We start from the raw sequence: 17240 nt of genomic DNA, 5'->3' as shown, positions 1-17240 counted from the left end.
AGGAAAAAAGGAAAAACAACAAAATAAAGCAAAATAGCAGATGACCAGTCTCCGTCTCAGATTTGACAGCTCAGAATATCTATGGAATCTGCATCTAACAAGTTCTGCAAATGGTTTCATATAAGTGAAGTGTAACAAGCCAAGAGACCAGATGCTTTATGCTCTATACTTTCTATGTGGTCTGAAGCCCAATCCTGGTCATTAAGGGTAGAGTACTGCTTTCAATACCAACTGAACATCAAGGTTCTTATAACATTTCTGCCAAGACTTACCTAGAATAAAAGTCAAGTGTTAACTAGAGCCCCTGTTCACCACCCACCCCTGCATAAGCTGGGAAAGGCCATTTTCTCTTCTTCCATTCACCCCACCCACACAGAGAAAACTCCGGGCTAACATGTTATCACTTCTTGTCTCTGTTTCTGGAAACCAACTCGAGTGCCTGCCCAGGGGCTCAGTGTTGGACCATGTGTGGGCACAATCCCAGCTCCTAGCTGGTATGCTATCACTTCTCCACTAAGCCCTATAAAACCCGCTCACTTTAGCCTGGATGAATGACTTCACAGACCCCTACCTGCCAGATCAATGAACCCACCAGAGAGCTGCCTCCTATAAAAACCTGCCTTTATCTACTTTTAGTAAGGTCTAATCTGGCCTATATCTGCATCACGGAGAGAGAGAAAAAGCCTATCACTAAGTACAAAAGATATAATCATCAAACTAGTTAGGGCAGACCAAAAAAAAAATAATAAGAAGAAGAGTTCATTCTAAAGAGATGGCATTTAGAAATTTTATTTATTGTTATTAAAAAAAATATTTACTTGTACTTCGTTTTCCCCTAACCTGCTGCTTTTTGCTACTCTGATCCTGCCAAGGGTTTTATAAAACTTAGTGCTCTTTTAAAACACAATATTGACATTTGGCATGATACTGATCTCTGGTAAGAAAAAAACATAAAATTAATCACTACAGCACAAACCTAATCTTGGTTCCTTTCCTAATCACAGAGACACTCTGGAGCAGGTGCTTTACATTTATTATTTTATTATTGTATTACATTTGTTATTTATTACATTTTATTACTTTATTGTGTCTGTGTTTGCTGGCATAGATGTCTGTGTGCCTGCAGAGGTCAGAAGAGGACATCGAATCCCCTGGAACTGGGGTTTTGATGGTTGTGAGCCACCACATGGGTGCTGGGATCCAGCCTGGGTCCTCTGGGAGAGAAGTCAGGTGCTCCTAACTGCTGACCATTTCACTCTGATGAGGAACAGGCTCTTCCCACTTAACTTTTACCTTCTTTCCGCACTTCCTTTGCCCTGAGGTCACACTGCCCTCTCTGACCCTTCGTCAAGGTCGCCCACCTTCCTTCATTCCCACCTGCCCCGTGCCACAACCTTTCTAAAGGTGGCTATCCATGACTAGCTCTTTTCGAACATGTTCCCCCCTCCTCCACCTGTTTAACTTGCTGGACTACCAACTCCTCAGGACAGATCCTCAAACGCCAATACTTACTGGGTGAATATTATTTTCTCTAATTTATAAGTATAACAAATGAGTGGATCTTTCAACCAATCATAAAGGAAACAGCAAACTAAAATCTAAAGTCAACTTAAATAGAAGCACTTTAAGCTACTCTGAGAAAGGAAGCCTAGGATGTATCAACTCCTAACTACCAAGCGTTCATGCCCATTGTCTCCTGTATCTCAGCATCTGCTATCTAACAGAGGACCAGACTGGGGGCATGGAGCCATGAAACAATCTGGCCACATTTTACACAGGGCTACTGTTGGATTTCAGCACATCAGACTCCCAAAATATATTCCTTCCTATGTTCTATCAATTCATATCCATTATATTAAAAATATTTGACATTATATTAAAAATATTAAGACAATGCCAGGTGTGGTGGCCCATGACTGTAAACCCCAACACTACAAAGCTGAGGCAGGATGATTTCCATAAATTCTAGGCCAGCCTGGGCTACATTATATAGTGAGATGCTATCTCAAAAGAGGGATGGACAGCACAGGCTGCTTAATTTGTATTTGGCAAATGTTCCTACTTACCTGAGTACGCCTTATGAGTTTTTCCAACTCTTGCTTGAGCTGGCTGGTTTCAGCATCTTTCAGTTTTAGCTGAGCCTCTAGCTCAGTTTCATAGGCACTGAGATCTCCCTGGGCTTGCTGCAGGGATGCATTCACCTCATGCTGTTCCTGGAGAGCACTTTCTAGCTCTGCAAGCTCCTGCAAAGATTCAGCATGTTTAAATGCAGCATCTTGAGTGCTGCATAAGCATCTGCAAGCCATCATAACTAACGTGAGCACCAAATGCTGGCCAATGCTACTGCCTGGCACAGACAGACTTTAGGAACAGGCTGGAGGGTCATGCTGGCATATCCAAGTTGAAATACAAACTCTTCTACTAAATGTCACCTGAAAATTCACAAGTTACCAACATGTTGCTTCCTAAAGTCATTATCTCTGTGACACTCTAGTCTGAAAGTACATGAGGAAGACAGGAATGCAAAAACATTTGCAAAAAAGGAGAATAATGAAGTGTAAGTAAGGCCTGTCCTTCCCTGGACTTCATGTTTTTATATTCACTGTTTCATCTGATCGTCATAACAGCCCTGGACGGGAACCTGGACAGAGGGCTAATAACAATCTGTGCTAGCCACTAAGAAAGACAAACACTTTCAAAGCTAAACTCATACTGACACACCTCCAGGTATTCAAATACAATTTCCACCTTTTTATTTGGGTATAAAAGAATTATCTCAAACTACTCTGACTAAACACAAAGGATAACTTCTGTTTAGTTTTTCAAGGCACTGCCTTATGAAATGAAGATATTGTATGTATTTAATAAAGGATTAACATCCAAAATATAAAGATCTTGTAAATCATTAACAAAAGAAAGATGATCCAATACAAAAAAAAATGGTCAAAGAGTTCTACGAATAGGAATCCACTAGGCTGAGGAAATCTGAACCATAAAGAACAAATGAAAGGTGTGTAACCGCTCCAATGTCTGGAGAAAATAAAAGTTAAAAAGAGACACTGTTTTATATGGAGCATAGAGGAACAAAGCACAACAGCACAGAGAAACCATCAGGCAGAAATACAGAAGGAAAATCAATCCAAAGTTACACCAGCCTAAACTGTACACACATTCACACACATACTTGCACACATATGCGCAGATGCATACACATACACACCTGCACACACACACACACACACACACAGACACCACTATAAAAGACATTGTGGGGATGCTTGTTAACAACCAGAAGGTATTGTAACGGTTAGATGAGCCCAGGGAAGGAGCCTTAGTTTTCCTAGGAGTAATAATGGCATTCATCACAATGACATGGGAACCTAAGAGCAGACTGATAAAAGAGTGATGTCTGAGACTTTCTGAGCAGGAACTAAAGAGATACGTCTGTAAGATCCAAGCTAAAATATTTATTAATCTAAAAAGGCTCTGAGGTACTTTGTCACTCTTTCAATACTCCTGCAAATGTGAGATCCTTCACAATACAAAGTTGGGAGGAAGATACCTTCTAAAATTCAGCAGACTGACAAACATGAAATTGACCAACTATTACATTTCCTGCTGGTATGGTGAACTCAGGCAGTAGAGGCAGGAGAGTCACAAGTTCAAGGCCAGCCTGAACTACATGGTAAGATTTTATTTGAAGAAGGTCATTAAAACATCACAGGGAAAATCCTCAAAGCAATGAGGATGGTCAACAAATGAAAGGTGTGACTTAATTTATGTCTACTAGCTGTAAATGATGGCAGTTATCAAGTGATAACAGTGGGATGAACCATGTCACTCCTGTAATTTTGCTGCATAAACATTTGATACAGCATTTCGGGTAGAAACACACCCATATTCTTCAGTTACTTGGTGACCTATTTCTAACTGAATTTGGACATACATCATTTACTCCTGAAGCTCAAACAAGCAGAAAAGCAAATCATACCTTCCTCATATTTTCTGCATCCATGGCAACGATTTCGAGTTCATCCTTCTCCTGCTTGACTTCTGTCAGTCTCTGTAGCAATGTCTCTTTCTCATCCTGTAGCTTTCTGCACTCATTCTGGGCCTGAGCTGCCTGGCCTTTGATGGTCCCCAGGTACTCTTGTAACCCACTGATGACACCTTCTAAATCCTTCTTCAGAGCTTCATTTGCTGCTATCTGGCCTATGCATGATGAAAACAGAGGGGTATATGTATTTTAGAAGTACTTTGTCTCTTTAGTGATTGGATTAGCCCACAGTGAAAGTCTAAGTTTCTTACTATGTCTAATTTTTGAAGATAGGATCGTTTATTTCCTATAATATAGGAATACTGTATAAGTGTGCATAAATAAGACAAGCATATTTATGACAAATATTTACAGAATGCCTGAATAATGTTGTAAAAAAAATAATTTCTTCTAAAATAATAAAAAAGATGTTGTCAGGTGGTGGTGCTACTTACCTTTGATCCCAGCACCTGAAAGGCAGAGGAAGGTGGATCTGTGAGTCTGAGGCCATCCTGGGCTACAAAGCAAGTTCTAGGACAGCCAAGGATACACAGAGAAACCCTGCCTCAAAAAAAAATAAAATAAAATAAAATAAATAAAAAATAAAAAAACCCATAAATAAATAAATAAATAGTATAATAAAACTAGGAGTTCTTCCTGAATACACAATACAAGACCACTCAATATATAAGATTAACACCAATCTCAGACTGGCAGTATAAAATATACCCTGAAGGGTAAAAATGTATCGTGGGGCTGGAGAGATGGCCCATCAAGTTAAGGGTCATGGAGGTCCACAACTGTCTGAAACTTTAGTTCCAGGGGATCCAACATTCTCTTACAGATTCCATGGGCATAGCATGTGCATGGTGCACACATACATCAGGCACAACACCCAAACACATATAGTTTTTTATTAAGTATTCAAAAAGTATATGCTGACACATGCTATTTTGCAGGATACTTTATGAAAACTTTAAAAAAGCCTCTCTCAACAGCTAATTATCAAGGCAGAAACAAGTAGAAAGTGACACAGAATGACAATCAGGGGATGGAACCTTTTCCTTACACTGAGCTCAGGCTCTCGTTACTAAACCCGACTTCCTGTCCCTCCTCCTCCACTCTGAGAATGCTAAGTTGCCTTCTTTCTATACACCTTCTATAACTAGACAATGAGTCTCCTAATGTCAATGGGCTCCTGAAAGGATTTTATGCCACAGAAGACAATCAGTGACCAAGCCTTTTCTGATCAGACTAACTTCTTGCCTACTGAAGCCTGATTCACTGGTTATCAAACAAACCATATTAATACAACATACTTTAATTTTATTAAACATTTTGGATACATTCAGCCAAATTTCTCCATCAAACACTAGTAACAGGCGCTGAACTGTATCCAGCCAAGGCTTGGCTGGTCCATGTGGGCATCTTCTGTGTACACTGAAGCTATTCACCCTAAATCACGCTGAAGTTCTCACCATCTGTAAGCTGCTGTTCAAGGTCCTTGATCTCTTCAGTCTCTTTAGCAATTCTACCAAGTATCTGGTCCAGGCGGCTTTCGAGCAGTGTGTACTGCTTGTTCATAGTGTCAAGCTGCTGCTCTTTACCCCTCTTCTGGGCTTTCATATGGGACTGAATTTCAGGGAAAAAAATAATCAATACAACCCAAAAATTTAAAACTCTTAAAAATAATAATCCTTAGCAACATTTTTAAAAACCAGTATTGAAAATAAAATGTGATGTTTTCATCTACTCTGAGTTAGGCCCTTTAATATTTTCATATAAATGGTTCTTGTTCAACCCTAGGGTGATCTGAGATGAGATGAGAAAACAGAGCCGATCAGGGAGGGTAAGCCATTTTTCAAGGACACAATATAGAAATTTCAGTGTTTTATGCATAGCATTAAAATATGTCTTTTTAAAAAAAGGTTTTCAGAACTCTGGTTATACTGAAAGACAGTATATTTACAGGGAACATCCAAAGGTATGTCCCAAATATAAACAAACATTACATTTGTGTACAAGTACTCTAAGAGATTTTATTTATAGTTTTCTTCAAATTTACAAAAATTTTAGGTTGGAAGTTTTATAGCACATAACTAAAGTCTTTAATTTGAAAAAAAAATGCATTTAGATGTACTTTTAAAAGGTTTCTCGGGGAAGCTGGGGGAAAATGGAGACTTCTGATCAATAAACACATGGGATTCAAGTTTATTTTCTATCTCCTATTCAAACATTCTGTTTTTAGATATAATTTTCTGGGGATGGAGAGGGAGCTCAAAAACCATTTATCCCAGCGAGGATTCAGCCACAGGCCCTGGGAGGCATACCCCTCACACTACCCACACTCTGGGTGAAAACAGTCCTCAGAGGCCCACACAACCTCTTGTTCCCATGCCCTGACAATTATGGCATTATGGAGTCACTGCCAACTGAAAGGCATGCATATATCCCTCAGGTGTGTTGGGGACAACAGAGAACCAATGATCTAGTCTAACCTTGCACTCCCCAAATGTAAGCCTGAATCTCAGATCAATCAAATGTCTTGACTGGTCTCCTTAGGCAACGGTTCATTTGGAGACACAATAATTCCCGAGAGAAATTTGCCTTCCTACTCATTCCACCCTTACCCTCAAGACTCCCAAGTCTCCAACCTTATCCATGAGGATCAGAAGAACAGAACAATAATTGAGGGAGAACAGTTAGAGCCCGAGCAACAAGTGCTAAGGTTTTCAAGCCTAAGACAGGTTAGCTTCTACAAGAAAGTGCTTAGTTTGAGAGGTCCCCTCCTCTCAAATGGAGAGCCTTGCCACCTTCAGTGCCAGCTTTTATTTTACTACGGTTAGATTTGATGGGATGTTTGAATCACCTTTCACCGTTCCCCTTCTCCCCAAATACTCATCTAAAAATCTTTCCTATGAAACTGTAGGTAAGAGTTTATATCCTAATAGTACACCAAGCACTTTTATGGCTCAAGAATGAACAAAAATACTACTGTACTCTTATCAACAGCTTAAAATTCACCGATAAAAGTGCACAGCAACCTCTACACACAGGGCAAGCACGATGTTCAAAAGATGTCAATGTTATGCATTAAACACGGTGCCACAGCCGACCCTGGGTTTTTTCTGCAGCGGTGGAGCTCACAAAAGAGTTACTGTAAAACAAACAGGAACTTACAGATCTGACTCCTCCTCCTTCCAAGCCCTTTCTTTATACACAGAGGAATGACCATACCTTAACTCCGAATCTTTCCTGTTACAACTGAGCCTTGGAGAACAAAAGCAGTGTGCGGAAAGCTTTCTAAGTTTGTCTTCAAATTCAAGTGCACTTCCCTCTCTGACAGCCACATCTTGGCAAGAGCCTCGGTGCCCAAGTAACTTCCCAGCGCCTCAAACTACGGTCCTAGTCAAGCGTGAGTGACAGCGAGCTAGTCCAGTCACCAGCAGTCTCTATGGACAGGCCCCGCCTCCAACTTTAAATCAAAACACAGGAAGCTCCCGAGGGCCAATCACACCCAAAGGCTGAAAGATCAGGCTAATTCCCTCTAGGAAAGCGGGACAGATCTTTATTGTTTGCCAGTGAAGACTGTTCCTCCAGCTGGAAAACTCCGTAACTAAAACGGGATTCGGTTTTTAAATGCCATTTTCCCTTTTGAAACCTAATAAAATGTTTACGTATTTAAAAAAAATCAGACTAGGCTTGGTTCTAAGATTTTATTTTTCATTTTTATGTTTGTTTTTAAAAAATCCTTTAGTAAGGAGAGGGTTGTAACAGCTTAAGCAAGGGCTCCATCCCTTCCTAAGAGTGCTGAGGGGCAAATTTAGTTTCCCCTAGTCCCATTTCTACCCTCTGCAAATGTAAAGCTTGAGAATTGTGCTGTGGTGTCAGGACTAGAGCTTGGTCAGTGTGCCTTACTCCTACATGAACAGATGGACTCTAGCATCCCTCAAGACTACACAGAGAAATCCTGTCTTGAGGCAAGAAAAAAAGAAACAGGGAGGTGGTATACCTTTAATCCCAGCACTGGAGAGGCAGAGGCAGATGAATCTCTCTTCTAAATTCCAAGACAGCTAAGACTACACAAAGAAACCTTGTCGTAAAAAGACCAAACCAAACCAAACCAACAACAAAACAAAAGCAAAACAAAATGTCTCTGTAGCCCTTTCCTCTATATGATACTGCACAGAAATACCGTGAAACTAAATCCCCTTACACACAGACCATCATGGCCATTTGCTGCAGCCAACACAATTCAGGCTTTAATCTGACTCAGGACTCAGGCTCCTTCATTCTTGCCTTGGGGGGGGGGGGGGTATAGTTTTCTATCGTCATGGCAACCCTTTCATAGGGGGAAGACTTAATAGATAAATACAGTAACATACTACTGACTGTTATACATTACAGTACTTTAAAAGTCTCTGACTTTCATCTGACAAAAATTCTTGAAAATAATCCAAGAAGATGAGCATATAAGCATGAGAAGCCTGAATTTGGATGCCCAGCCCTCCTGTAAGGCAGGCAAGGAACAAGACCATACAACCCCAGTGGGGGGTTAGGAGGAGGGGAGAAAAACCAGTCTCTGAAGCTCATTGGTTGGCCAACCTAGCTGAATTAATTAGCTCCAGATTCAGTAAGAGCTCCTGTCTCAAAAATGAGTGAATGAACGAATGAATTCATTAATATATAAACAGAAAACTAGTGAGGATGCCAATGGACACTGACCTCTGCCCTCCACATACACACAATGCTATGTGTGCACACAAATGTACACTATACACGCATGCACACACAAATAAAATAATACTTTCAGTAAAAATACTAAGGCTTAGGCTTCTTTTTAGAAAATATTCTATACCTATGACAATTAGTTTATCCTTGTCAAAATTACATGGCCTCTGTTTATAGGCATGTACATATTTATGTACAAAACTGATGTTTAAATAGAAATCTGACAAGTACTTAAAAGCATTTCTAGTACACTGTCCTTATCACATTAAATTCTGATTCCTGTTAGTCCAGAGGTCTTATTTTTTTTAATTATAACTTTACAATTCTACCTCCAACAGTAAAATATGAAGGAAATAGTTTTACCTTATTTCAGAACAGTGATTAAAATATATGTCATTAGTAAGATTTACTAGGGTTATTAATTGACAGAAAGAGACAAGAGTTTCATTCATTCAGCCACCTTGATTTCACAACACAGGATGGCAAACTCCAGAGAAATGTTTTACTTTTAAGGACAAAATAAATAGAAACAGCAAACAACGTTTGTGGATTACATGCATGAAAACTTAAAGAGGTACAGAAGTCCTCCGACCCTGACCTTGCTTCAGCACTCCTTGTCTTTAAGAGAGAAATTTACAGGTCACCTTGAAGAAAGTTTCTCTTGCTCTAGAATACAACAAAATTCAACCACTGCCCCCAAACAGTGTGCCATGCAGCTTTCATTTATTGAAAACCAGTATGTTCAAGACTAGGTGGTTTTGTTTTGGACATAAATGTTTGATATGAATACATTAATATCATGTTAGATATATTTTTATATAATTAAATTTATACATATACAAATAATATATGAATATATACATATATATACATACATATCTTACTTAAATCTGTATAGCTAATGAAGGCTTTCATTAAAGGATTTCAGAAAGGATTCTGCTATTAAAAATGTTGAGGCAAATACTATCTACACACAGATACGAAGTAATAGTCTGTGAACAAGTCAAGATTTCCCATTTTACTTACATGCTTTGGGTCTGTGGAATCCAGGCTATCTGTGGCTAGCTGCACGTTGTTGATCTCTTCATGCTTTTCGGCAATTTCTTTTCTTTGCTTTTCCATCTGCATTTCTAGATCCAGAGCTTCCTGGCGCAATTTGTTTAGATGCTGTAGTCTACCACTCAACTGCTTGAGAAGAAGGTCTTTCTCTGCTTCTGAAATCTAATTCTCCCCAGCCCCCAGCACATAATTAACAAAGGAGGGCAACAGCGATTTATGAAGCTAGCATCTATAACTTCAAAAATACTCTGTTATAGAAGACTTTTAAAATAAGAGATATGGGAATTATCTAGCATTATGGTTTGAATAAAAATGGTCCCACATGCTCATATATTTGAATATGTGGTCTCCACTTGTTGGTGAAGATTTAAGAGGTTTGGCATTGTTGGAGGTGTTACAGGCTCTGAAGTTTCAAAAGCCCAAATAATTCCCAGTTAGGTTTCTCTGCCTTGTGTTGTATCTCAAGATATGATCTCCCAGCTACTGCCCCAGTGTCATGCCTGCCTGCCTGCTGCCATGCATCCTGCCACAAGGTCATGGATTCTAACTCTCTAGAACTGTGAGTCCCCAAATTAGACATGTTCTTTTATAAATTGCCTTGGTCATGGTGATTTGTCACAGCAACTGCAGAGAAGCTAACATAACTATGTATTCTCTCTGCAATGTGTAGCTTTATGCTAATTACAGGTGGAAACCCCACCTCTAAAAGCTTATGAACATTGGGGATGTGGTGACAAGTGCAAATAAAGCTGTCGTCATCACAGCAGTAGAATGGCCGACTGACTTGATGATGCGTGGGTACGCATCAGGTGCCACTCTAAAGTGCATACCTTGTAATCCTTGAAACACATAAGGTGGAAAGAATCCACCGCAATTTATTATATTTCTGTGAGCCAGAGTCTTCCTTGGATGACCTGGAACTCACTATTTGGACTAGGCTGACATCACACTCACAGGAATCGGCCTGCCTTACTCCTGTGTGCTGGATTAACAGTGTGCTTTATCACTGCTGCGGCTCTACATGTAGGACAAGAACAGCACAGAAAGTGCAGCTGTCTTCCTCAATGTCATGTTAGGAGGTTATTAGAACCACGACTGTGCGACTTTAGACATTTTACTAACTGTGGTACTACAGTATAAATATGGAGATAGTCTTCCCATGAGTCCTGAAGACTGTCATCGGCTACGCTCTACAACTGTAATGTAGAGATTTATACAACTGGAGCAATGCTTTTCAGAAGTGTAGGACTGAGGATGATGGTTCACATCTACAACCCCAACGCTTGGGAGGTGGATGCAGGAGGAGGAGTAAGTAATTCAAGGTTATCCTCAGCTACATAGCAACTTCCAGGCTATCCTGGGCTACATGAGACCTTGTGTCATAAGAAAAATTCAAAATTTAAAAAAATTTAACCTATGCAATTACAACATAGATTTGAACTACTTACTTCCCTGTGAAACACTTCAGTAATTGTTGAAAGTAGTTTTTGCCCCCTCCCCCAACACACACACACCACCACCTTGTGTTTGACAATGTTCATGCCACAGCAGATGTGTGTTCTTTAGTTCTAAACCTAAGTCCCAGGTAAAGAGACGTAGTTAGAAGACATGAGTCAGGAAGCAACACAGTAGAGAAGACCAAACACCTCTTTGTGTAACTTTTTAAAATGTATTTTCTTCTTTTATGATGTGTGTATCTGCGTGCGAATTTGTGCATGTGAAGGTGGATGCCTGTGGAGGCAGGAAGTGCTGGGCCCTCTGGAGCTGGAGTTCCAGGTGGTTGTAAGCTGCCTAACGTGGGTCTTCAAAACCAAACTCTGGTCCCCTGGAAGAGCAGTAACTGCTCTTATCTACTAACCCATCTTTCTGCCCCTTTTGTGGCAATTTTAAGTAATATATTATTTGATTGTTTTATTGTTTGTTTGGGTTTTTTTTTGAGACAGGGTTTCTCAAGACAGTGTGTGTGTGTTTGTGTGTGTGTGTGTGTGTGTGTGTGTGTGTGTGTGTGTGTCTGTGTGTCTGTGTGTGTCTAGCCCTGGCTCTCCTGAAACTCACTTTATAGACCAGATTGGCCTCAAACTCCTATCTGCCTACCTGGCATGTGCCACCACAATTAAATTTTAAGTAATTTATTTCTACACATTTTATGAAATGTTAACAGGACATCATCATCAATGAAATAATGTAACCATATTCTACTATAAAATAATCCAACAATTAATTTCAAAATGATTTATACGGCTGTATATCCCTGGCTGGTCTGAAACTCACTCTGTAGATCAGGCTGGCCACAAACTCAGAGATCTTCCTGCCTCTGCCTCCTGAGCGCTGGGATTACAGGCATGCCCACCACTGCTGCAGTTTTACAGGTAGGGAGCAAGGCCACATTAACAATGATTCCTTCAGCGTGGTTCACATACCTTTTTTTGTTGTATAGCTTCCTCCAGTTGTTTAAATTCTTGAGTAGCCCTTAATACTTTCTGTTCTGCTGTTTCTATTTCATGGTGTAGTTCTGACAGTCGAATTTGTGCTGCAAATTTAAAAACAATTTTCACATGCGCACATGAAACAATGTTGACTTCTAAAATTTTTACTATACTTTCTTTCTCTGCAATGAGCTCCACCCAGTTAAGGTGTTCAATTGTAGAACAAAGCTAAGTCTTACTTATGATGGCTTCTATCTCTATTTAGCTCTGTCTTACAAAACTTTAATACTTTTTTGTATAATTCATAATATCAGAAGGACTTTGCCTGATCTCTCTTACCACTGTGAACTGTTCTAAGACAGTAAGAGTGTATTGTAGTAGGTGCTTCACATGTTACTAAGTCCTAATTCATTTCCCCAGGCTACTGACAATAGTACCATTGCCACTGCCTTTGCTACAGGTTAGTGCTTTCTGATGGAGCACAGTATTAACAAGTTCACTATTTGGAGCTGGGAATGGTGTTCACACCTTTAACCCTAGCAGGCAGAGGCACAGGGCAGACAGGGAAAGGGGCAGAGGCAGAGGCAGGGATAGGCGGATTTGGTGAGTTTGAGGCTAGCTTATTAAGTTCCAGGACAGCCAGGGCCACAGAAAGACCGTTTCAGGAAAAACAACAACAAACAAAACCAAACCAACAGCCCTGACTCCTGCAAAAAACAAAAACCTCCAAACCCAAGTCTGAAACAAGCGTACTTGCTATGGGAGGGCTACAGCTGGGCTTGGAAAGGGGCTTGTTTCCCAGCACTTAGAAAGACAGGAAAAGAAGAAAAGGAAACACAGAAAAGGGAAGTGTCAGGAAGAAATCAAGACAAACAGAAACTCCCTCTGGAGAGGCCCTGGAATCAGCTAGTATCTTCCTCAGAGTCACCTTGTGTTCCCTGCTCACACGCCATCTTCTCACCAGAGCCTCCTACAGCCAGCCTCTACACAACCTGTTTTCTTCTGCTTCCCCTGCCAAAGCTTTCTATAAAATACGAGTCAAAAAGAAATCAGTCTCCACTGTGGCCTCCTCTGTAAACTATCAGCGAGAGTCCTACAGTGGATCAAGAGTACTAAAGTGCACAGACTCCAGTCAGGAGTCCTTTCGTCTACATCCACACAGCCTGTGAGTAAGTGGATTCACAGTAACACTGGCAGCGTATCTTCAGTTTCTCCTGGCTTAATTTCTTGGTGTATGTGGTTTGCCAGGGATGAAAAGTTCCCTTGAATTAGATGGTATAAGTGTGTGTGTGTGTGTGTGTTAGGTGGGAGAGGTATGTGTGTGTGTGGGGGGGGTGTATACTATGATTATGGAAATAGACACACAGGGCAGGCATGTCAAGGAGAGTCTGAGGTCAGCCTATTAGAAGGTTCTGGTCCTTACACGTAATAATAATGAGAATGGTTCTTTACTTCTTCAGTGGTTACTAACTATACCTGTCAGTGAGTAGTTTCAGTGAAGGCTGGCAGGATGAGATTTACAGACATTTATTAGACTGAGTCCCTGAACACACTGTCAGAAACCCAATTCTCAACCACACACAAGGAATCATTAAAGAGCAGGCTCATTACTCACTACGTAGGCTTTAGACTTTTCATGTAACGTTAATGTTTAACTAAAAATTATAAAATATCATCAACCTGCATATGCAGTTATTGAATGTATTTACACATGTAAGTATGTATGTGTGCATGCATTACCTTTTGCAGTGCTGGACACTGAAACAAGAGCCTTGTGCATGCTAGGCAAATGTTCCACCATGGAGCCATATCCCAGTCTTTTCTTTAGTAAGAATTTAAGAGTAACTCTGACGCTGGGTGGTTGTGGCACACGCCTTTAATCCCAGCACTTGGGAGGCAGAGGCAGGCGGATTTCTGAGTTCGAGGCCAGCCTGGTCTACAGAGTGAGTTCCAGGACAGCCAGGGCTACACAGAGAAACCTTGTCTCGAAAAACCAAAAAAAAAAAAAAAAAAAAAAAAAAAAAAGAGTAACTCTGTTTACCTGCACTTATTTTTTTTTCCGTGTCTTCCAACTGTACATCTGGTGGTGCTTGGGCTCCTGGGGGTGAGTGCTCGTGTCTAAGCTGTCCTCCTTCTGGCACCATCTTCCTGATCTGAACTGCCTGGGCATTGCTGACAATGTAAGTCTCGGTGGCAAACATATTTCTCTTGTATCTGGATTTGCCAATGTAAGGGCTTTCATCTGGGGATTTGTTGATTTCAGCATACTACAAACAAACATATCATTAAGATTTATGGATTAAGAAGCAACTTCCAGTCAGATGACATTTTTTACCTTATTAGTGGCAAGCCTATCACAGAATACTTATATTTATATTAATCTTACATGTCTAGAAGCTAGAAGATATAATATTATTCTTCCTCTTCTTTTTCATATAGTGAAAAGGAATTAGAACTAAAAATGGTCTCAAAAGAATTATTCCCTCCACTAGCAGTAGAGTTTAGATTAACTGACTAAAGAGTCACAGCTATGGGATTGCTTAACAGAAGCCTGGGTGTATTACATTGCTTCCTGACTGATGTAAGATCTCAATCTAATAAATTTTTAGAAACTAAACCAAGCATGTACTGTTGGACTCACTGGCCTTGGCCACTGGGCAGCTCCTTGTTTCTATGGTGTTGTTACTAATAGTGGCTGACTAGAACTGATGCAAGAGAGCAGTGAACAAGCATGCCAGGAGCTACCACTCAGAGGTGCTAGAGCGCTTCCACTCAAAGTTTGCATCTCACTGATGTGCACCTAGAGTAAGGTAACAGAGTAAGATTACTGCTTTTGACTACAGACGTGGCTGTAGGAGGCAATCTCCTTGGAGCTTTCATATCTTTAGAACACTATTTTCATTCTACGAGCCACATAACTCATGCATACAACCGCAGTATAGTTACTTTGATAGTATCCTAAAATCAAGAAACTGGACTAGACTGGAGATGGCTCTGCAGGCAGAGGTAACTACTGCCAAGACTGACGGCCTCAGTTCAATCTCTGGGGACCACACAGTGGAAGCAAAGAAGTGACTTCCAAAAATTGTCTAACCTCCACATGCATGCCCTCCCCTACACATATGAACACAAATATGTATTTTAAAAGGTAACAGAAGGGGCTGGAGAGATGGCTCAGCGGTTAAGAGCACTGACTGTTCTTCCAAAGGTCCTGAGTTTAATTCCCAGCAACCACATGGTGGCTTACAACCATCTGCAATGGGATCTGATGCCCTCCTCTGGTGTGTCTGAAGAGAGTGACAGTGTAGTGTACTCAAGTATATAAAATAAATAAATCTTTTTAAAAAAAGTAATGGAGGGATTAATGGTAAAATCCCTTTGATATTCCTGTCGCTTGTCTTCTTCCTGCCCAGCCCCCCCAACCCTGGCTTTAATTTTGGATTACTAAAAAATATAAACTTACCTCTGATGGATAATAATTCAGTGGCTCAAACTTGGCATCGATTTTATAAAAGGCCAGTTCCTGCTCCAGCTCATACTGCTTCTGACATGCCCGAGTTAGTTCCACTGTTTTCTGTTTTAGCTATTGGCCAATATGAGACAGGTAAGTATCAATGTGTTAGCGTAACCCTATAATGATATGGGCAGTTCGCACATAACTATATCAAATAGCACAACACTGAGAATATTTTATCTCACTCCCGAATTACAAAAATGAAACACAGAATTATCATTTCAGAAGAGGTCACATAAAAGACCTTTGATATGCCATTTCAGGATACAGTGAATCATAAAGAACAATTTACCTTGTTTCATATGAACATGAAAACAAATGCCAGCCATTCTACAGTGCTTTGCATCCTGGTCCCAGTCACTAAGACCAATGTATTAAACCCACTCCTTGCTTTTAATACTGCTCCAGTTCATGGAGGGACATTTTACAGAGGAGAAGATTGGCTTTAGCTGATGAATCTTAGCTGTGAGTGTTCAATATGGGTGGGAGTGGGTGCAGGAGATCTCACTATTTTTTCCAGGAATTTGTTATGCAGCCCAGGCAGGCAGAGTGTGTGATCTTCCTGTTTAAGCCTCTTGAGCGCCAGAGTATAGCCATGTGCCTCAGCACTGGGCCAGAATAGCAGCACTCTCTGTAGCAGAGGTAAGAAATGCAAATGAACTCAGTCAGATGCAAACATGTGATATCAGTAACCTTAATACTCCACTAGCTTTACTCTAATTACAGTTTTTTGGGACTCTTGGAGATTTCGGCACTAGGAGGAAAATGTAAGGATAATCTAATCTAATTTCTGAATTTGCAAACGCCGAAGTTGTGTCTCAGATTGGTGAACTGCCTTGCCACAAGTGACCTGAACTACCAAACAGAACTAAGTGATTTTTTACTTTTTCTTTCTTTCTTTTTTTCTTTCTTTCTTTTTTTTTTTTGGTTTTTCGAGACAGGGTTACTCTGTGTAGCCCTGGCTGTCCTGGAACTCAGTCTGTAGACTCTCTGCCTCCCAAGTGCTGGGATTAAAGGCGTGCGCGCCCCCCCCCCCCCGGGCTCTTTTGTTTTTTCTTACTTTTTGACAATCTGAGAGTTGCTTTCAGACAGAAAAGCATGCAGAAATATTTCATCAAAATGCAAGGTGAAAAGAAATAAAGCATACACACAAACATTTTACAAGGACAGGAAACCAAAATCGTGCATGAGTTAGCGTGCAGTCCCCTCCTGAGTATCCATCAAATGGAGTAACACTGAGCTGCACTAGCACCAGATGCTGGTGTCTGCATGTGCCAGCTCACCGAGGCTTCACTACTCTACTATGAGGCATCAGAGCTGCTCAGAGGTGTTAAACGACTTGTCCAAGTGAGCAGTGTTCAAATTCAAGTAACCTGGGTTCAAGTCTAACACTCTGCTGTCCCATGCTGCCATCAGTGTCCTCTTGCTGTCCAGCACACTGCTCATACTGATGGTTTCAGTCAATGTTCAAGAG

The 17240-nt window shown here is 40.6% G+C and overlaps 1 protein-coding gene across 7 annotated transcripts in view; it reads right to left on the bottom strand.

Annotated features, from left to right (window-relative positions):
- The window catches only part of Cntrl (centriolin), a 69350-nt gene that overhangs the window by 34842 nt on the left and 17268 nt on the right, over window positions 1-17240 (bottom strand). For 6 of the 7 annotated variants that reach the window (XM_076928583.1, XM_034495458.2, XM_076928585.1 and 3 more), the window contains exons 8-14: window positions 15716-15835; window positions 14294-14519; window positions 12247-12356; window positions 9794-9988; window positions 5515-5668; window positions 3992-4212; window positions 2067-2243 (exon numbers count right to left, since the gene is read on the bottom strand). In XM_076928583.1, the coding sequence (XP_076784698.1) occupies window positions 2067-2243; window positions 3992-4212; window positions 5515-5668; window positions 9794-9988; window positions 12247-12356; window positions 14294-14519; window positions 15716-15835 (1203 nt within the window). Of the gene's footprint in view, window positions 1-2066; window positions 2244-3991; window positions 4213-5514; window positions 5669-7273; window positions 7419-9793; window positions 9989-12246; window positions 12357-14293; window positions 14520-15715; window positions 15836-17240 lie in introns of those variants that run through there. The other variant, XM_076928587.1, reaches the window with a different exon arrangement.

Source organism: Arvicanthis niloticus, chromosome 2 (assembly GCF_011762505.2).
Source record: "Arvicanthis niloticus isolate mArvNil1 chromosome 2, mArvNil1.pat.X, whole genome shotgun sequence".
Lineage (NCBI taxonomy): Eukaryota > Metazoa > Chordata > Mammalia > Rodentia > Muridae > Arvicanthis > Arvicanthis niloticus.
This window is presented reverse-complemented; position numbering and strand designations above follow the sequence as displayed.